The sequence below is a fragment of the Primulina eburnea genome, chromosome 16 (genome assembly GCF_022965805.1).
Source record: "Primulina eburnea isolate SZY01 chromosome 16, ASM2296580v1, whole genome shotgun sequence".
Taxonomy (NCBI): Eukaryota; Viridiplantae; Streptophyta; class Magnoliopsida; order Lamiales; family Gesneriaceae; genus Primulina; species Primulina eburnea.
This window is the reverse complement of record NC_133116.1, coordinates 15,707,330-15,730,149: the sequence shown is the minus strand read 5'-3', so window position 1 is coordinate 15,730,149 and position 22,820 is coordinate 15,707,330. Positions and strand designations below refer to the sequence as shown.

The window sequence follows — 22,820 nt, the reverse complement described above, 5'->3', positions numbered from 1 at the left end:
GTTCCGAAAAGGTGCCGATCAGAAGCAAAGTAGAAGCTGTTCGGAAGCTGCGAGGAGCCTGTTCGGACGTTCCGAAGACGTGATCGGACGTTCCGAACACAAGCAATCAAATCACTTCAATGCGGAGACAAATTGATCTGACTGTTGATTGAGTAGATTTCGGACGCTACGAAGGACAAGATCGGACGCTACGAAGTGTTGAAGATTTCAAATCTCCGGAAACGCGGGAATGTTCGGACGGTACGAACTTGAGTTCGGACCTTCCGAAGCTGTTCATACACTGTCTGAAAGAACTGTTCGGAAGAAACGTAGTTTGATCGGTCCCTCCGAAGCATATGTTCGGACCCTACGAAGTCAAGAACGGACGATCCGAAGTCATCCCAGAATTACGCAAATTGATTTCAATCACATCGGACGTTCCGAAGCATAAACAGAAGATCCGAACCTTGGCGTCCAAGACTAGTATAAATAGGCTTTTGAGGATGCATTCTCAATCATCCCACTCCACTCTCTCTTGTCTCTTACAAAGCTTTCTACTATCTTTTGTGTGCGTTGATTAAAAGAGTTGTAATATCAAAAGAGTTGTAGAAAAAGAGTGAAAGTAATACTCTCGAGTGGGTTGTAAAGTTCGTGGCTATCCTTGGAGCCCTCAAGGCCAAGTAGACGCATCGAGGCGTGGTTGTAAAAGCTAGCTTGGAGCTCCTAAAGCCAAGTCGATATAGTGATACCTCGATCCTCATCGAGAAGGGGAGACGTAGACGATTCTTCGTCGAACTTCCATAAACATCTCTATCCCTCTTTACTTTACGCATTTACTTTACTACGCATTTATTTTACGCACTTACTTTACGCATTCATTTTTTATTTGTGATTGTCCCTCAAGTCTTCCGCTTGCAATTTTTGCAAACTCGTTTTAAAAACGCTAAAGGGCCTAAAAGAACCTATTCACCCCCCCTTTAGGTTCTTCAGATTCCCTATGAACTCAGCTCGGCTTAGCGCCGAAAAAACAGGGTTCTCGGCTCCCTGTTACAGGATGTCGGTCTCTCGTAAAATATGAGAGATCTACATGATCAAATAACTCTACCGGTAGAGGATATCAGTTTTCCTATATAATATAGTATATTCATCTTTCAATGACATTTTTTTGTACTATTTTTCTATGTTAAACCTTCTTTCTTTTATTATTACAATCTGGATTGACATCAAACAATAAGGCTTCGTCGGAAGTCCCTAATTACATTAAAAGGTGAACAAAGCCAATATGTGAACTTCATTCTCTACATATCGGTCTGAAGGGCATATGATTAGAACTTCCTATCCTATAATGCACAAACAAAATCGGGTGAGAATACTGAATTCAAATCCAAAAATTTGAGGTTGTATCGTTACGACCAACTACAAATGTCAAGAATATGACAAGTTGGGGAATGATGTTCGGTAGAATTTTCGAGCAATAATCATTATTCACTAAAGTTTTAGTTTCACGAGAATCAAAAGTTACATCTGACATAAGTAAACAACAATCAAATTGTTAGAGTAGATGCCCTGCAAGCCAACGGTTGGCTAGGAAATTTATTGACTCAAGTGAAATAAACAATCTTTATTTTAATATAATTTAACTTTGTATGGTCTTGTTATACTTTATCTGTATACACATGCAAACAGCATAGATAAAGTCCTTGATTATGCTTTAATACAAATGAATCGTAATTCGATGTTGGAACTCATTTGTAAATACTGCATATTCTAAACTCGTTCCTAGTCGATTAAGCTGCCTAAAACAGGGATAAAGGTCGCTTGAGCTCGAGACTAGCATCTGTGATGTTTTGTATTGTGTTTCTTGGTAAGGGCATGGAGATGTCCAAACATGCAGATGGGTAGTCATATAATGATTATACCGAACAACCCTCCCTCGTACTTTCCAAGTGGTTATCATTCATCGAGAGGATAAGTCCGTGGTTATGATTGTACACTATTAGTCCTTACGACCCGGGACAACACTGAGGCTCTATATGCTAGGACTGTGCTTTGACTCGTTTACCGGCTCCAGGAGAGTCATCGGTGGCGAGGTTGGGTACAATTGCGACACATATAGGAGCCAGTGCATTGTAGTCGGGGATTCACCGCTCACCTATGGGTGTGGATATCTTGTGTGATCTGATGAAATAATAGTGCATGGAATCTCTGGTCAGAGTATGAGATGTACGTTAGAGAAGGAGTTCTCAAATAGTACACGCGATGCCACTATTATAGTGATCACATAAATATCGAATTATTGTGCAACCCTCGATGAACCAATGGTTGCAGATTCGATTGGGATATATGAGATGAAGGGACCGTACTGTACGTTAATCATAATCGACTGGTTCTTGTAGGCACTATCAGTGATACCTAGGGGATCATGGGGCGATGCTACTATACGCTCTTACCATGATCTGATGGGTGCAATCAGAAATGAGTTCTGACATTCTTGATCAAGGTGTTGATGAAAAGAATGGGGCTAAGTAGGGTAAGTCCGAATAAAGGATTATGTCCTGAATCACAAAGAGTTGTGAACCCACAGCTAGCTGTATCCCTGAACCATTGAGGGTCACACAAGCACTGGATCAGTTGTTCCCGTTGAGAGAATAAATTCAAGGTGTTGAATTTATATTATAATATAGTAAATTCAAGGAGTTGAATTTATGATAATTAAATTTTGAGAAAATAAATTCAAGGAGTTGAATTTATGATATAGTAAATTCAAGAAGTTGAATTTATGAAATTTGGAGAAAATAAATTCAAGGAGTTGAATTTATGAAATTTGATAATTTAATTTATTAAACTCAAAAGTTGGGTTTATTAAATATTAAATTTTGGAGGTGATAAAATTCAAGGAGTTGAATTTATAATTTAAATATTAAATTCAAATGTTAAATTTATAATGTATTTAATTTATTAAGCTCAAAGGTTGAGTTTATTAAATATTAAATTAAATATAGTTTGAGTATGTTTAATGGACTTGTAGGAGTACAAGTCCAACATACTAAATAATTAAAGTTATTAATAGACTTTGATTAATTAATTAAACTAGTTGGACTAGTCCAATTAATTAATCAAGCCCATTAATGTTAATTATGGAATTTAGGTTAATGTTTTTGTTTTTAAAGAAATAAAAAGGAAAAGAAAACCTAGCCTCCAATTCATTCAAAATGTGATTCACGTAAATCACATCCAAGATTCCTCAAAATTGGTTTTGCCATTTTTCAAGAAAAGATTTTTGAGTCTCTCTCAAATTTTTAAAATCTCCAACGATAAACTTCTTCTATTTTTTCTAGTGCAAATTAGAGGAGGAACAAGCAATTCAGTCGTGGACCTGATTAGACGATTCGAAAGGAGTCTCTTGAAGAAAGTTCGAAGGAATTCATCAAGAGTCTGATCTGTTATACCGGATCGGTTGGTGTCCAGTGATTAAATTCACAAAGGTATAATTTTCTAAACATCCTATGAATGTTATTGTTAAAATCATACGAGCGTCCAAACACATCTTGAATGTAATGATCTAAAATTTTTAAAACTTCGGCTGCGTTTTCGGCGTGTAGAAAACCCAAATCCAACAGTGGTATCAGAGCCAGGTTTTTCTAAATCATATGGTTTTATATTGAATAATTTATTTCTAACCACACAAGAAAATTTTTCAGAAAATTGAGCACACGAAAATTTATCTTTTTTAAGATTTTCGAAACAAAAAAAATAAAATCATGTCTGCCCGGAACTGTTCCGGGCAGATCCTGTGCGCAGGGCTGCGAGCGCAGCGCCCTGCGCTCGACGGCGCTGCGTGGAACGTCCGCGCGGTGCTGTGCGGAACGTCCGCGCGGCGCTATGCGCAAGCCGCGTGGAACGTCCGCGTCGTGTCCGTGCGCGCGGCGGGCGGAACGTCCGCACGCCGTGCTGCGCCCACCTGTGCGCTTCCAGCGTGCACAGGAGCGCCGCCACTGCCCGAAACGTCCGGGCAGCGGGCTGCTGCCCGGGATCGTATCGGGATGTGTGCTGGATGATGGGCTTGAATTATTTGGGCCCATGGTGCAATTTTCTGATTTTTCAAATTTTTGGGCAAAATTGATATTGTAACGACCCATTATAGGCCCAGTGGACCGCCCATACGGCCCACTGCCCCAATCGACCCAAGGCTATCCCGATCTTGTGACTTGGCCCGTAGGCCCAGTGGGCTTGCCCACCCTGTGGTGTCACTCACGGGCTTTCCATAGGCGTCGTATGGGTTACTCATAGAACTCTTAATTGGTACCAGGATTGTGCCAAGTATCTATATATCCATGTGATCTTGGGTTCGATCCTGGGGAGGCACAAACTTAAGTTCATGGGCTTAAGAGTTCTATGAGTAACCCATACGACGCCTATGGAAAGCCCGTGAGTGACACCACAGGGTGGGCAAGCCCACTGGGCCTACGGACCAAGTCACAAGATCGGGATAGCCTTGGGTCGATTGGGGCAATGGGCCGTATGGGCGGTCCACTGGGCCTGTAATGGGTCGTTACAATAAAAGGCGCCTTTTATTGTAACGACCCATTACAGGCCCAGTGGACCGCCCATACGGCCCACTGCCCCGATCGACCCAAGGCTATCTCGATCTTGGGCTCCCTCTATGGGGCCTTGTCCCTCACGGGCTTTCCATAGGCGTCGTACGGGTTACTCATAGAACTTCTATAGTCCAGGCTATAGTTTTGTGCCTTCCCAGAATGGAACCCAAGACCTCCCTGGATATAAGGTACTTGGCAACATATCTGGTACCAATTGCTCAATTGGTACCAGGATTGTGCTAAGTACCTATATATCCATGTGGTCTTAGGTTCGATCCTGGGAAGGCACACACTCCAGTTCATGGGCTGGAGGAGTTCTATGAGTAACCCGTACGACGCCTATGGAAAGCCCGTGAGGGACAAGACCCCATAGAGGGAGCCCAAGATCGGGATAGCCTTGGGTCGATCGGGCAGTGGGCCGTATGGGCGGTCCACTGGGCCTATAATGGGTCGTTACAGATATTTTTGAAAATTGGTTCAATTTTTATTTTGGAAAACTAATTTTTGGAAAATTAATAATTTTCTTCTGAAGTAAATAATTAGAATATGATTTTAATTATTTATGGTAAAAATGAGTTTTTACAAGAAATCAATTATTATTGATTTAATTGGAAATTAAATAAAGGAGTTTATTTAATTTATTAAATCTTTTAATAATTGTGGTGGTTAGTGATAAAATTATTAGATATATGATTTATCAATTAATTAAATTGATATTAATATTTGATATTAAATACATGAAGGATGATCGAGAGCCTTGACCAATGTGTTAGGTGTATGTTAGGATATTTTACTGTTTTATTCGTTTTTAATATTTGATATTATTAAAGTGGGCCTGGTTTATGGCCCGTTCCCACCCCATGAGATGTATCCCTTATGTGCCATGACTATTTAAATGTAATTATTAGAAATAGTGGGAGATCAAGACTGGAAGATGGTGGGCCCGATGATCAAGATAAAGACATGTAAAATATTGGAAGCTCTTGTAATAATTGCATTTTCATCCCTGCATTCACCTAGGTTGGACCTGGATCCATGTATGGCTCACATGGATCTAATAGTTTTGGCGATCGATCATCCTTTTTTATTGTTGAATGTCATATTATGATATATGTGATATATAGTAGTATGCATGTATGTATATTATTAAATAATATAGTTGCATGAATCCGGCAAACATACAAACTCGTGGCACGCGATTTTTAAAATAAAATGATGAGACAATTTTAAAATTAAAATCAAACCGAATAAGTAAAAATTAAAAGAGTTTAATTTTTCCTTGCCTTCCATCAACTATGGTTGCATGTTGATCGCTACCCGCGTACAGTGTCTGGCTCATATTATTGGGGAGGCCTGGACGCCGGAAAGCTGTGACTTCCACCGGACATATGATGTGAATTGAGTGGAACTCCCATGACTTCGGCTCATATTATTAGGGGAACTCATGGCGACCGTCTACTACAATTCAACATTGATGGGTTGGTTTGACACGCGAAAATAAACGGCGTCATATTATTGGGTCCTTATTAAACGTGAGGCAAAACACGCGGAGGTTGCTTAGGGATGCAATTGGATTCTACCTTTTAGCAATTATAATTGGCTGATATTATTCGGGATTATAATTGGCTAATTGGACTCTACGTACCCACTAAGCAAATACGATTTCTCTTTTTCATCAGAGGGTGGTGGAAATGTCAAAATAGTGGGAGGGAATTTATAAAATAAAAATCCATATTTTATATCTTAAAATTATTTTAAAATAATAAGCAACTATTATTCTGTTTCCGTATCAGTATATTTTCGATTTCGTCACGTAATAAATTTTTGTTAAAAAACAAGTTAACCGAATCTAATTTTTAAGACTGGTTGGGAAAATTGTTCTGAATTCGGAGAAAATGGCATACATGCATGCAAGATGGTAGGACCATAGTATACAAGCTAAAGTGTAACATGCTCGCTTCTATGTCAAATGAACTGTAGGGACAGTGTGAGGAAATTTTGAATGCTGCTGACATTCGAATGCACGTGCAAGAGTTGCATGGTGCATAAAACTATGCACACCACTTTCAAGGAGCTCATGACTACTCGCATGCAAGATAGGGCTTTGGCCCATGAGCGTGGTGTACATATGACTAGGCTTATTGAGAATGTGGTGAGCATGGAATATGTGATTCCTAACGAGTTACTAGATAACATCAATTTGTTGTCTTTCTTTTCCTCATTTGACGGGGTTATGGTGAATAGAATAAGATAGATGATAGCCTTGAAGAGCTAGTCATTACGTTCATACCTTATAAGATCACTATAAAATAGAAAATTATTGTTTTTCTAATGGCCTCTCGTCAGACGAAAAATGGCCCACAAGGTAAGGGAAAGAAATGTTCCGCCCCTCACAAGAAAAAAAACCATCCCAATAGGAAAACTCTAAAAGACACTTAAAAGGCCTACAAAGCCCAATAAGTTAGAACATATTTATTTCATTGCAAGAAGTCCGGACATAAGAAATTATATGTGCCAGAAATGTTCTGGAAGTGATAAGTGAATGTCCGAGTAAACATGATTTCAACAACAAACAAAAGAAAGTTAGATGATCCAAATCCCACACAAATATGGCACGCTAGACTAGGTCACATTTCCAAAGAAGGATGCACAAACTAGTGGGAGAAGGCATGTTTGACTTTTCAGACATAAATTCTCTACCTGCTTGTGAGTCCTGTCTAAAAGAAAAAAACGACTAAGACTCCATTCGATGGAAACGTGGAACGTGCGCATGGTCTACTGGATTTGATCCACACAGACGTTTGTGGCCCGCTAAGTGTTAGCACAAAATATGGGCAATCCTACTTCATTATCCTTACTGATGACCATTCAAGGTATGGGTGTGTTTATTTGATAAAACACAAATCTGAAGCATTTGAAAAGTTCAAAGAATTCAGATCTGAAGTAGAAAATCAGCAAGAAAGAATTATTAAGGCACTTCGATCTGATCGAGGTGGAGAATACTTAAGTGCTGAATTTTTAGGTTATCTAAAAGAGAATGGGATTCTCTCACAGTGACTCCACCAGCAACACCACAATTGAATGGTGTTTCTGATTGTCGAAATCGAACTTTGATGGACATGGTTCGATCTATGATGGGATTCACTGAATTGCCTGCATCGTTTTGGGGCTTTGCGCTTGAAACTGCGACAATGTTGTTGAATAATGTCCATATTAAAGCAGTGGATAAAACACCATATGAGATATGGATGGGAAAAACTCCCAAGTATTCTTACATGAGAATATGGGGATGTCTTGCTTACGTGAAGCAGACAGTGGGAGACAAATTGGATAGTAGATCCACTTTGTGCTACTTTGTAGGATATCCAAAGAATTCTGTTGGATATCATTTCTATCATCCCAATGAAGCAAAAGTGTTTGTTTCAAGAAATGTCACCTTTTTGGAAAAGAAATTTCTATTAGATAGAAAAGGCAAGATGATAGAACTTGAAGAAATTCAAGATACTCCCTCAACTATAGTAGTTGAACCTAATTTCCAACAACCAGTAATTGATGTACAAGCTCCTAGAAGGTCTGATAGGGTTATTAGACCTCCTGCAAGATATACGCTTCTTCATGAACATAGTCACGATGAGCATTGTGTCGGATGTGATCCAATGAATTTCAAAGAAGCGATATCTGATACTGATTCAACCAAATGGCTTGAAGCCATGCAGTCAGAAATGGACTCTATGTATTCAAACCAAGTCTGGACATTGGTGGATCAACCTGAAGGAATCGTTCCCATAGGGTGCAAATGGATCTACAAAAGAAAGCTTGGGCGAATGGGAAGGTAGTGACTGTGACACCTCTGACCGGTTTTAATAAAATAGCAGCGGAAATTAAAATTTTCTTCAAAATAGAGGAAGGATTAAAATTTCTTGACATAAAACATTTACAAACAAATGTATATACATGATCAATCAAATGATACAACAAAATGCAAAAGATCATTTTTGTGATCATGTCCAAAATGCTAGCAAAATATCTTCTTCCTTCTCTATGCATATGACTCCGGCCCACAATCAACGTCCCGGCCCGTCGCTCTTATCTGCATCACATGAAATAACTAAAATGAGTATAAAACTCAGCAATTAGAACTCTTACATAACAATGATACATAGTATACTCTGAAAATCATGGCTTTGAAATCAATAAATACCATCAACTCTAGGAACATGAATAACATAGCATACTATAACAATAAGATGGTATTTCTCTTTTCTTTGTTGAATTGATATCTATATAGTATCTCTGTCTCTGTACCTATATCCCATCGATATAAATCGACAACTCTGAGGGATATAAGCCTATGGTCGTTGATCAACTAATTGCATGCAATCTCTGACTATATATCTATCAATCCATAAGTCATTTGAAACTCTCACTTTGGCATTTCATCAAACACTTTGCATACTCTTTCTTTTGTATTCCCTTTTTCACAATTGAGACATTCAATTGTCTCTAATAAATAACCAAGTATATCAATACATAATATGAATCAAATGGAAGGGAATAACATGTTAAAACCATTGAAACACAATACATATACTATCATGTGAGCACAAGGAATGAAATTCCACTTACAACCAACAAGAACACCTTCAACTAATCTCTTGTTGAATTCCTACAACAATAAATCATATATAACACCATCAAGAACCCAATAGTCCCACAATCAAACCATTTAATCCAAAATACCAACACAATCAACAAACCCATATCATCTCTCATACCAAAACCAAGAATAACTAAACCAAAATGCTTACCTTAGCTCCTTGAACCAATGATAACTTAGTTCTCTCAACAATAATCCACCAAGAGACTTGAATCAAAGAAAGGAATTTAAAGGAAATGAGGAAACCCTAGCTCCAAGGAGAGAATTTCGGGAATGAGGGGAAAGAAATGAGGTAAATGACTAACTTATTGGCTTAGAAACTCTTAAAAATGTGTTTTCTACGCCCCAGACATGGACCCCGTGCCTCCCTCAGTGTATAGGTCCGTGTACACACGGAAAATCATCCATTTTTCCTGGCCAGACCCGGACCCCGTGTAGGGGTCCGTGTGGGGTCCGTGTACCCTCGGTCCAAGGGCCAAAACTGCACTTTTTCTTCCGAATTAGCCAAAGTGGTAAACAAGAAAATTGTAGCCCTATGTCTTTTCTTGAATCCCTCCAAATTTCAGATCATTTGGAGCTCTGAGTGAAACGTTATGCTCATTCTCCCAACATGTGTCACTGGAGGAATGACGAAACGCTCGACACACTTCGGGGCTCTTTTGGCTTATCTTCCACAATGATTTGAACAAAACTCAAAATAAGAAAGTTACACCTCTATGTCTTATCTAATCACTCCAATTGGCCTCATACCAATTGGCTCAACATACGAATTATCATGAATTTAATCGTAACGCCGCTACAATAGCACTACACATCATCTATAACCAACCATACTATAAATCCTAAATCGAAACTCTTAACATCCAAACTATACTTAAACTTGACCAAGTAGTCAATAAACGTACGAAATCTTAAACCGTACCGTACACCAGGCTCGGCTATTACATCTCCTCTCCTTAGAGGAATTTCGTCCCCGAAATTGACGTCACTGCGCAAACAACTCAGGATACTTCTCTTTCATCTCATCCTCTGGTTCCCACGTGGCTTCTTCAATCAAATGATTCCTCCAAAGGACTTTAACAATGCCGATATCTTTGTTTCTCAACACTTTAACTTTCCGATCCAGAATCTGGACTGGAATCTCTTGGTATGTCAAGTTCGGCGTCAAATCCAATGGCTCGTGGCGAAGAACATGGGAAGGATTCGAAATATACTTCCTGAGCATTGAAACATGAAAAACATTATGAACTCTGTCAAGATATGGCGGTAGGGCTAACCTGTAAGCTCGATCACCAACTCTATCCAAGATTTCAAATGGGCCAATAAATCTCGGACTCAACTTTCCCTTTTTGCCAAACCGCATCACACCCTTAAGAGGTGCTATCTTCAAGAACACATGATCGCCAACCTCAAACTGCAAAGGCCTTCGTCTCACATCAGCATAACTCTTCTGTCTCGACTGTGCTATCTTCATTCTCTCTCTAATAACAGCAACAACATCAGTTGTCTGTTGGACCAACTCTGGACCCAACATCTTCCTCTCACCAATCTCGTCCCAATACAAGGGCGATATACACTTTCTGCCATAAAGTGCTTCATACGGTGCCATGCCAATCGTCGCTTGGTAGCTATTATTGTACGTGAACTCAACCAGAGGCAATTTGGAATCCCAGCTACCAGGATAATCGATAGTACAAGCTCTGAGCATATCCTCTAGAATCTGAATAACTCTCTCTGATTGACCGTCACTCTGGGGGTGATATGCTGTACTAAATGCTAACCGTGAACCCATAGCTCTGTGCAAACTCTTCCAAAACTCTGAAGTAAATCTAGGGTCACGATCGACACTGGAACACCATGAAGTCTAACAATCTCTGCTATGTACTCTTCGGCATACTGGTTCATGGAATACGTTGTCTTGACTGGAAGAAAATGCGCTGACTTGGTCAACCGATCAACAATAACCCAAATGGAGTTCAAACCTTTCTGCGTTCTGGGAAGACCAGTCACGAAGTCCATCGTAATATGCTCCCTATTGCCATTGAGGAATCGGCAATGACAACAATGTCCCAGCAGGTCTCTGATGCTCGATCTTCACTTGCTGATAAGTTAGGCACTGAGAAATAAACATGGCAATATCTTTCTTCATACCTAGCCACCAATAGAGTCTACGAAGATCCTGATACATCTTGGTACCACCTGGATGTATCGAATATGGCGCGGTATGTGCCTCTGTCAAGACGTCTCGCCGAATATCATCACCAACAGGAATACAAATACGGCCTCTAAAAGTCACCAAACCATCTCCATTCAATCCAAACTCTGAATTACCTCTCTCCTCTGCTCTGGTTCTCAACTCTGTCAACTGTAAATCATTGACCTACTCTCTACGGATCCTGCCATCAATGTAGCTCGAATGACCAATGCTGAAACGCGAGCAATGGTTCCTGGAACCACCAAAGCTATCTCTTCTCTCTTGCAAGTCTAACAGCAATGGCTTCTGAATCATAGCACTCAAAGAAGAACTCGACTTACGGCTCAAAGCATCCGCTACAACATTCGCCTTACCTGGGTGGTAACTTATAGTCACATCATAGTCTTTGACAAGCTCTAACCACCGTCTCTGCCGCATATTGAGCTCTTTCTGGGAAAACAAATACTTCAAACTCTTGTGGTCCGTGAAAATTTCACACTTTTCGCCATATAAATAATGTCTCCAGATTTTCAAGGCGAAAACCACAGCTGCCAGCTCCAAATCATGCGTATGATAATTCTTCTCATAGTCCTTCAACTGAAGAGAAGCATAGGCTATAACTTTTCCACGTTGCATCAGCACTTGCACCAAGACCTTTCTTCGACGCATCAGTAAAAACAACAAAATCCTCTTAACCACTGGGCAATGCAAGAACAGGAGCTGTCGTCAACTTATCTTTCAGCTCTTGGAATCCACTGTGACAATCATTGGACCACTCAAACTTCACAGTCTTCCTCGTCAAATTGGTTAATGGCAGGGCAATCTTGGAAAAATCTGAAATGAAACGACGATAGTAACCCGCCAAACCAAGAAAACTGCGTACCTCTGATACACTGGTAGGGATAGGCCATTTCTGAATCGCCTCGATTTTCATAGGATCAACAGCTATACCATCCTTCGAAACAACATGGCCTAAGAAAGAAATTTGCTCCAACCAGAACTCACATTTCTTTAACTTAGCAAACAACCTCTTCTCTCTCAACAACTGAAGAACAACTCTGAGGTGCTCTGAATGAAGCTCTTTGGTATTGGAATAAATCAAAATGTCATCGATGAAAACAATGACAAAGCTATCCAAATACGGCTTGAACACACGGTTCATAAGGTCCATGAAGACTGAAGAAGCATTTGTCAGACCAAAAGACATCATAAGGAATTCATAATGACCATACCTGGTCTGGAACGCCGTCTTAGGGATATCAGACTCCCTAACCTTCAACTGATAATAGCCAGATCGCAGATCAATCTTCGAAAATACTGTAGCCCCATGCAATTGGTCAAAAAGATCAGTCTATCCGTGGCAACGGATACTTATTCTTGATAGTCACTTTGTTGATCTCTCTGTAATCAATACACAGCCGCAAAGTCCCATATTTCTTCTTGACGAAAAGAACCGGAGCTCCCCAAGGCGAAGAACTCGGTCGAATAAAACCTTTATCCAAGAGATCCTGCAACTGCGTCTTCAACTCTTTCATCTCTGTTGGGGCCATTCTATACGGAGCCTTAGAAATAGGAACCGTACCCGGAACTAATTCAATCACAAACTCCACATCTCTGTCCGGCGGCAAACCCGGCACATCATCCTCAAAAACATCAGGGAACTCTCTCACCACATCAATAACATCAATATTCAACTTAATCATTCTATCCACATCCACAATCAAAGCCAAAAACCCATCACCACCTCTACACAACAACTTCTTAGCCTCAAGACAAGAAATAAAAGGAAGGACCAGCGAAGTACCTGCACTGGCGAGCATACCTTCCCTATTGCCATCATCTGCAAATTTCACCGTCTTTACAACGCAATCAATCATTGCACGATAGGTTGATAGCCAATACATGCCAAGTATAATATTAAACGCAACCATCGGAATAACAATCAAGTCGGCATAGACCACTCGCTCATCAATTTGAACAGAGCACGCATACAAAATAGATGTCGGGCACAACACATCCCCCGAAGGCAATACAACATTAAACTGGAGGGGAATAACAGAAGGAACTATACCCAAAGATCTCAAAAAGAGTTCAGACATAAAAGAATGAGTAGCACATGTATCAATCAATGTCGTAGCTACTCTGCCTGAAATTAAAATAGTGCTAGAGATCACAGAAAAATCAGGGTTTATACCTTCCTTCGTCATGGTGAAGATGCGACCATGCACCTTCTCTTTACTCGCTCCTCTTGGACAGTCTTTGGCAATATGGCCTGCAGTGCCACATCGATAACAAGTGTGAGTACCAAATCTGCACTCTCCCCGATGATGTCTACTGCACTTGGGACACAATGGCTTCTCGGGATCAAATGGAACAACCGGTGGCTTAGGACTCGGCTCTATCTTGCCTTTCCCCTTGAAACGATCCTTTCCTCTTTGACTTGAACCTTGGCATCTACGAGTAATGGCATGCTGCCTCGCTTGTCTTTCCCTGGCAATGTCTTTCTCATCTTGTTCGGCCAACAAAGCCTTAGCCACGATCTCTTTGAATGTCACCACCTTTGACATGTTGATATCCCTCCGGATCTCTGCTCGAAGGCCTCTAATTAATGAAATGAGCACCTTTGTCCTTGTCATTTGAAGCAATATATGGGGCAAACAGACAGCCCTCCTCAAACTTCATAATGTACTCATCGAAATTCATACCTCCCTGTCGAAGCTCCAAGAACTCAGTCACCTTCCTAGCTCGAAGTGCATCTGGAAAGTACTTATCATAGAAGAGATCAGTAAACTCTTGCCACTTCAACGTCGAAACATCCACACTAACCTTGGTAGCATTCAACCAAATACGTGCAGCCTTGACCAACATGAACACTGCACAACTGATTCTGTCTTTGTCTGCATAGTTGAGATGATCGAAAATCGCCTCAAGAGCTTTGATCCATTCCACGGCCACCAACGGATCAGTGCTTCCTTCAAATTCCGGCGGATCCATCCTCTTGAAAGCAGTAAAGGTCCCATCGATTCCAACTGCTTGTGCAACTTGGCCTCTCACTTGACGTCTACCTTGGCCTGCTCCTTGCAAACGTAGCAACTGTTGGATCTGCTCACTATGGACCTTAGCTTGCTCTTTCAACAACTTGCCGAACTCGTCGACAACTCTAGAGGAAGAACTATCCTCACCCTCTGCAGCCTTTCTCTTAGGAGGCATTCTCCTACGATGTACTCACAAAATACATATCAATAGATAACAATGAATAAATGAAAAAGAAGACATACCCGGACTGTTGAAAGTAGACGAAGTCATATGCATTGGTCCGAAGAACGGTGCTCTGATACCACTAAATGTGACACCTCTGACCGGTTTTATTAAAGTAGTAGCGGAAATTAAAATTTTCTTCAAAATAGAGGAAGGATTAAAATTTCTTGACACAAAACATTTACAAACAAATGTATATACATGATCAATCAAATGATACAACAAAATACAAAAGATCATTTTTGTGATCATGTCCAAAATGCTAGCAAAATATCTTCTTCCTTCTCTATGCATATGACTCCAGGCCCACAATCAACGTCCCGGCCCGTCGCTCTTATCTGCATCACATGAAATAACTAAAATGAGTATAAAACTCAGCAAGTGGAACTCTTACATAACAATGATACATAGCATACTCTGAAAATCATGGCTTTGAAATCAATAAATACCATCAACTCTAGGAACATGAATAACATAGCATACTATAACAATAAGATGATATTTCTCTTTTCTTTGTTGAATTGATATCTATATAGTATCTATGTCTCTGTACCTATATCCCATCGATATAAATCGACAACTCTGAGGGATATAAGCCTATGGTCGTTAATCAACTAATTGCATGCAATCTCTGACTATGTATCTATCAATCCATAAATCATTTGAAACTCTCACTTTGGCATTTCATCAAACACTTTGCATACTCTTTCTTTTGTATTCCTTTTTCACAATTGAGACATTCAATTGTCTCTAATATATAACCAAGTATATCAATACATAATATGAATCAAATGGAAGGGAATAACATGTTAAAACCATTGAAACACAATACATATACTATCATGTGAGCACAAGGAATGAAATTCCACTTACAACCAACAAGAACACCTTCACCTAATCTCTTGGTTGAATTCCTACAACAATAAATCATATACAACACCATCAAGAACCCAATAATCCCACAATCAAACCATTTAATCCAAAATACCAACACAATCAACAAACCCATATCATCTCTCATACCAAAACCAAGAATAACTAAACCAAAATGCTTACCTTAGCTCCTTGAACCAATGATAACTTAGTTCTCTCAACAATAATCCACCAAGAGACTTGAATCAAAGAAAGAAATTGAAAGGAAATGAGGAAACCCTAGCTCTAAGGAGAGAATTTCGGGAATGAGGGGAAAGAATTGAGGAAATGACTAACTTATTGGCTTAGAAACTCTTAAAAATGTGTTTTCTACGCCCCTGACATGGACCCCGTGCCTCGCTCCGTGTATAGGTCCGTGTACACATGGAAAATCATCCATTTTTCCTGGCCAGACCCAGACCCCGTGTAGGGGTCCGTATGGGGTCCGTGTACCCTCGGTCCCAAGGGTCAAAACTGCACTTTTTCTTCCGAATTAGCCAAAGTGATAAACATGAAAATTGTAGCCCTATGTCTTTTCTTGAATCCCTCCAAATTTCAGATCATTTGGAGGTCTGAGTGAAACGTTATGCCCATTCTCCCAACATGTGTCACTTGAGGAACGACGAAACGCTCGACACACTTCGGGCTCTTTTGGCTTATCTTCCACAATGATTTGAACAAAACTCAAAATAAGAAAGTTACACCTCTATATCTTATCTAATCCCTACAATTGGTCCCATACCAATTGGCTCAACATACGAATTATCATGAATTTAATCGTAACGCCGCTACAATAGCACTACACATGATCTATAACCAACCATACTATAAATCCTAAATCGAAACTCTTAACATCCAAACTATACTTAAACTTGACCAAGTAGTCAATAAAAATACGAAATATTAAACCGTACCGTACACCAGGCTCGGCTATTATAGTGACCTTCAAAACAAGGCTGGTTGCAAAAGATTATACTCAAAGACAAGGAGTTGACTATGAGGAAACTTTTTCAACAGTTGCTATGTTTAAGTCCATTAGAATACTACTAGCCAAAGCTTCATGGTATGACTATGAGATATGTCAAATGGATGTAAAGACTGCATTCCTCAATGGAGACATCAAAGAAGAAATTTATATGTCTCAACTTGAGGGATACACATCAGTAGGAAGTGATCATAAGGTATGCAAACTTCAGAGATCAATATATGGTCTCAAGCAGACATCAAGGAGTTGGAACCTCATATTTGATAGCACTATCAAAGAGTTTGGTTTTGCTAAGAATCCTGAGGAACCATGCGTGTACAAGAAAGTTAGTGGGAGTGCAGTGACATTCCTGACACTTTATGTTGATGATATCCTGCTCATTGGGAATGATGTAGGATTACTGCAATCAACTAAAGTATGGTTAGCCAGTAAATTCTCCATGAAAGACATGGGTGAAGCATCCTACGTATTGAGAATACAAATCTATAGAGATAGATCAAAGAGGATGCTCGGACTCACCCAAGCCACCTATATCGATTACCATTTTGAAGCGATTCTCTATGGAAGAGTCCAAGAGAGGATACTTACCAATGTGTCATGGTGTTACTCTATCTAATGCAATGTTCCTCGAAACTGATGAATAGATAGAGATGATGACACATATTTCATATGCGTCAGTTATTGGTAGTGTCATGTATGGTATGATATCGACACATCCTGATGTTGCCTACGCTCTGAGTATTACAAGAAGATATCAGGCGAATCCTGGTCCAATGCGTTGGAAGGCCGTGAAAGATATTCTTAAGTACTTGAGAAGGACTAAGAATTTGTTCATGGTCTATGGGGTGGAGAATTAAAATCGGAAGACTACACTGATTATAGCTTCCAATGTGACGTAGATGATTCGAAATCGACCTCTGGCTTTATATTCATGCTTAATGGTGCGCCTGTCTCTTGGAAAAGTTCCAAGTAAGACTACCGTTACGGATTCCACCACTGAAGCTGAATACATTGATGCATCTGATGCAGCCAAAGAGGTAGTTTGGATGAGGAATTTTGTCAAAGAGTTGGGCGTTATTCCTAATGGAGTTGATCCAGTCTCGTTGTACTGGGACAACACTGGTGTCGTTGCGCAAGCAAAGGAACCAAGGTCTCATCAGCGATCCAAACATGTACTGAGGAAGTTCCACATCATACGGGAGATGGTGAGAAGAAGAAACATATCAATTGAAAGAGTATCTTCAACAGATAATGTTGCTGATCCACTTACAAAGCCCTTGCCAGGACCATTGTTTGAAAAGCATCGCGAAGAAATGGGATTAAGGGTAGTTGGCTCTAGGGCAAGTGCATTGTAGTCGGGGATTCACCGCTCACCTTTGGGTGTGGATATCCTGTGTGATCTGATGAAATAATAGTGCATGGAATCTCTGGCCAGAGTATGAGATGTACGTTAGAGAAGGAGTTCTCAAATAGTACACGCGATGCCACTATTATAGTTATCACATAGTTATCGAATTATTGTGCAACCCTCGATGAACCAATGATTGCAGATTCGATCGGGATATATGAGATGAAGGGACCGTACTGTACGTTAATCATAATCGACTGGTTCTTGCAGGCACTATCAGTGATACCTAGGGGATCATGGGGCGATGCTACTAGACGCTCTTACCATGATCCGATGGGTGCAATCAGAAATGAGTTATGACATTCTTGATCAAGGTGTTGATGAAAAGAATGGGGCTAACTAGGGTAAGCCCGAATAAAGGATTATGTCCTGAATCACAAAGAGTTGTGAACCAACGGCTAGCTGTATCCCTGAACCATTAAAGGGTCACACAAGCACTGGATCGTTTGTTCCCGTTGAGAGAATAAATTCAAGGAGTTGAATTTATATTATAATATAGTAAATTCAAGGAGTTGAATTTATGATAATTAAATTTTGAGAAAATAAATTCAAGGAGTTGAATTTATGAAATTTGATAATTTAACTTATTAAACTCAAAAGTTGGGTTTATTAAATATTAAATTTTGGAGGTGATAAAATTCAAGGAGTTGAATTTATAATTTAAATATTAAATTCAAATGTGAATTTATAATGTATTTAATTTATTAAGCTCAAAGGTTGAGTTTATTAAATATTAAATTAAATATAGTGTGAGTATGTTTAATGGACTTGTAGGAGTACAAGTCCAACATACTAAATAATTAAAGTTATTAATAGACTTTGATTAATTAATTAAACTAGCTGGACTAGCTCAATTAATTAATCAAGTCCATTAGTGTTAATTATGGAATTTAGGTTAATGTTTTTGTTTTTAAAGAAATAAAAAGGAAAAGAAAACCTAGCCTCCAATTCATTCAAAATGTGATTCACGTAAATCACATCCAAGATTCCTCAAAATTGGTTTTGCCATTTTTCAAGAAAAGATTTTTGAGTCTCTCTCAAATTTAAATCTCCAACGAGAAACTTCTAATTTTTCTAGTGCAAATTAGAGGAAGAACAAGCAATTCAGTCGTAGGACCTGATTAAACGATTCGAAAAGAGTCTCTTGAAGAAAGTTCGAAGGGATTCATCAAGAGCCAGATCTGTTATACCGGATCGGTTGGTGTTCAATGATTAAATTCACAAAGCTATAATTTTCTAAACATCCTATTAATGTTATTGTTAAAATCATACGAGCGTCCAAACACATCTTGAATGTCAAGATCTAAAATTTTTAAAACTTCCGCTGCGTTTGGACGTGTAGAAAACCCAGATCCAACACAAATATATGACGGAAAAAGACGCATAACATAAATTTGAATGTTACTACTAATCAATCTAGCTAAAAACATTTTCCGTGTGTTTTATTGTATGGACTATGGTATTCCGGCAACTTTTTGTCACAGAAACAAGCAACAGCTACACATCAATGCTTGCTAGTAAAATTTGTTCCACCTCAACTAGGCCGAGGCAACGCTCTTTTTCCCATGTTGCCAAATCTCCGAGCAACACCGAATACGAGTGTCTTGGTCAGGAGCCCCCGATCGAGACTGAGAGCAACAGCTATCACCCCACCAAATATTAGGAGTTTCGGAATATTCACACCCTTTTGTTTCTCATCAGTTGAAGCCACTAGTTGTGTTTCTTTCGAGTCTTCATCACCTTCGAAAATCTTGAGATAGTCGGGGTCGATCTTTGTGTTTACTTGAGCCATGATAGCATGGTGGGAGAGGGGAGCTCCAGAAGCTCGGTGCTTTTGGTATGCTCGGAAGCCACGTTCGATATTCTTGACTGCACCCCACATACCTTGTCGTACTCCAAACTTTGCAATTTCCCATGGAATCCCCATGTCTTCGTGATGGAAGAGCACCACCTCACATGCAGACAGTTGCCCGTTCCCTTGCCTCGACTCGACTGTTCCATTCGAAAACCAAAAAATTCAGACATTTTCGAGAGAAAAATGAACTCTAACCCAGGATTTTAAATGATGCAGCATTCATTCATAATATACCTGCTTGAATGTACCAACTAGAATAGTAAAGATCAACACGCCTTGGTTTAACTCGCCTTGGAACAGAAGGGTAAGGAACTCCCTGGTTTACAGAAGGGCTATCAAACTTCATCATAAGAACCTCAAGTAAGAAGAACATTAGAACACAATAGCTCCGGATATTATGGGATGTGCCCAAGATTCATTTGGTTTTGATGCAATTTCTGAAACTCGTATAGCACATCACTATGCGTATTTTGATGAATACGCTTTTTCATGATCAGAAAACACGTGATTAAGCCAATTCAAAATGGTAGATCAACTCCAAATCATTGGATTGAAAAATAATCCATACAGAATCACAAAAGAACCAAATCAAAAGCATCCATGGCTTTACCTTCGTTACACAATAATATGATCGTCCTGATTCCCACATTCGACGGCCAATTATGTATTCTCTGTCGCTGCAGAAAAAGGGAAACTGCGCACAATTTGTCAGAAATCAATTATGTGATCTCACATCAATAACATTCATGAACAATTTTACTGAGCTTTTAGTTGAACCAGGGCCTTGTAGTAAAAAACAGTGGACCCTAAGTGATTATTGATATGCTATCACGAGAATTACAAATTTCAGGTTCACATAGAAAATTAATTTAATTTCCCAACCTTGCGTATCCAGTGGACGATCATTGTTCTTGTCGTAGGGCATTCTTTCAAAATTGAAGCATGTAGGATCATATCATCCCACTTTAGTCGAAACTCGTCATCCCAAAAGAAATCCCTCACCAATTCTGGAGTTGCATCCTCGTAAACAGTCCTGCTGCAATATTGTGGAGGACCAGTCTGGCAAATCATAAAACGTATGATTCAAGATTTTACAGAAGCAAAAATAATCACGGTCTCAGATATTGTAAAATAGGGCATTTAGCACCTCAGGATCTCTCTGCCATGCTTGGTAGCTCATATCATGAGTTGATCGATTGAACACATGCTTCCATGATGGACCTCCATCTTTCCTTTCAACAAGGTGACACAAATGTTCCAAATCTTCATCCATAACCACCACAATATCTTCTTTTCTTGATTCTGATGAACTATCAAAGAATCACACATTGTGTCAGAAACTTACACATCACCAACTTGAAAAGTAAATTTCAATCTCATTTCGTGAGTATCTACTGTGGAAAGGGTAAAATGATGTTTTCATATTATTATACCAAGCTAATTGGGGATTCTTCTGTTGTTGAACCGATTGGGCATCCAAGTTTAAGACATCCTTGTCTCAAAATCACACGACACAACAGGTTGCACACAACGATGCATAATGAGAAATTATTTTGTTTATGCACTCGAAGCAGTATCATATCAGGACTTCAGAGTTTAAATATGCATATCTACGGAACCATTCATAGCTGATACAATGAGCTTCCTAATGAAATATACATGTCAACAAATATATAAACTTCATACATTCAAGTCAGTTCATATAAACAAGATGAAACCAAAACAAAAAAAAAATTCAAACATGACAAATCAACATAATACAAGTTGGCCAATGTATTACCAATGCTTAATAAAGAAATGAACCAACAAAAAAACAAAAATATATACATTTACCAAAAGATTACCTGCCAACAGTAGTTTCAACAGGAGGCAATGCTACTTGCGCCTTTTCCAATCCATTATTGAACAAACAAGAACCAGAACTCTGAATTTTAACATTGCTAGAAACCACACTTTTGCTGGTTGAAACAAAACCATTAACAGGAGAAGGGATATGAGAAGAAGGTGAAGAAGGAGCTGAAAATTCAAACTTACGATTCCCTAAACTAGCCCACCTAGGTTTCCAAGCCCACCCCACCGTTACACCCACAAGAAAAGCAATCCAAACAGGCCCTAGCAGCTGAATCATCCCTAAAATCATCGGCCAAATCGTGGGGCTCTCCAGAATCTCCAAGAACGCCTCAAATAACGCCATAACTGCGATTTTTACAACTGGTCTCCGAAATGGCAGAAGTCAAAAGCTCATATCAAGGAAACATTAAAGGGAATTTTAACAAAGAACGGAAATTTGAAAAAACAAACAAAAAAAGGGAAAGAAAACTGAAGAGTATGTACAAAAAATTACAGAAATACGAATAAAATAAACGAAGATATCAACCCAAAATGGAAGATACAGATTACAGAAACACAAAAGATTAACGTGATAAGGATGACAGGAACGCGAAAGGTGGGAACTTGGCTGAAAAAAATCTGCGGGCAAGCTTTACTTAACCCAATGTCAATTCTTATTGGAGTTCCCTCCCAATAAAAACAGTGTCTTGCCAATTTTTGGAATTAAAGATGCACACGGAAGCAAATAAATTGACCGCCAATGTTCTTGTGGCAAGAATCTAATCTGATCCTCTCTTTTTTTTTTTTTTTTTTTTGTCCAAAGAATCTAATCTAATCCTCTTACTCCTTCAAAATAAATAAATTTAATAAATTTCTGGTTATTGTTCCACGAAATCCACGTGGCTGCCAACCATTTTGCGTTTTAATATAGGGAGACTTTGTATTCAGTCCCTAATGAAACTCATCTTTGTTTCAACTCCATCTTTCTCCAAAATACCCTTCATTCTTCTTTTTAAATAATTGATTTTTCTTTTAAATTTAATGGCCCATCATGCTTCCGTAAAATAAAATTAAATATTTTACCTCTTTGACCGAAGTACCACCGGGTTATATCCACCGTATTTTACAGACTGCTCCTCACAGT

General features: G+C 39.3%; 1 protein-coding gene across 1 annotated transcript; it reads right to left on the bottom strand.

Moving 5' to 3' along the window:
• Positions 1 to 19,471: 19,471 nt before the first annotated feature.
• LOC140816410 (uncharacterized) lies at positions 19,472 to 22,394 on the bottom strand. Its single transcript, XM_073175658.1, has 6 exons — positions 21,691 to 22,394; positions 20,994 to 21,156; positions 20,729 to 20,905; positions 20,457 to 20,540; positions 20,081 to 20,162; positions 19,472 to 19,983 (listed from the first exon to the last, which is right to left on the bottom strand). The coding sequence occupies exons 1-6, from the start codon at positions 22,038 to 22,040 to the stop codon at positions 19,526 to 19,528; spliced, it is 1,314 nt and encodes a 437-aa protein (XP_073031759.1). The 5' UTR covers positions 22,041 to 22,394; the 3' UTR covers positions 19,472 to 19,525.
• Between the last annotated feature and the right edge of the window lie 426 nt (positions 22,395 to 22,820).

What these genes read in the sequence shown, in the direction of transcription:
- LOC140816410 (XM_073175658.1), bottom strand. Translation starts at nt 22,040, where the DNA reads ATGGCGTTATTTGAGGCGTTCTTGGAGATTCTGGAGAGCCCCACGATT. An exon ending in CATATTATTGTGTAACGAAG is followed by an intron (nt 20,163 to 20,456) that starts GTAAAGCCATGG and finishes TCTGTAAACCAG; the next exon opens with GGAGTTCCTTACCCTTCTGT. An exon ending in TAGTTGGTACATTCAAGCAG is followed by an intron (nt 19,984 to 20,080) that starts GTATATTATGAA and finishes CGAATGGAACAG; the next exon opens with TCGAGTCGAGGCAAGGGAAC.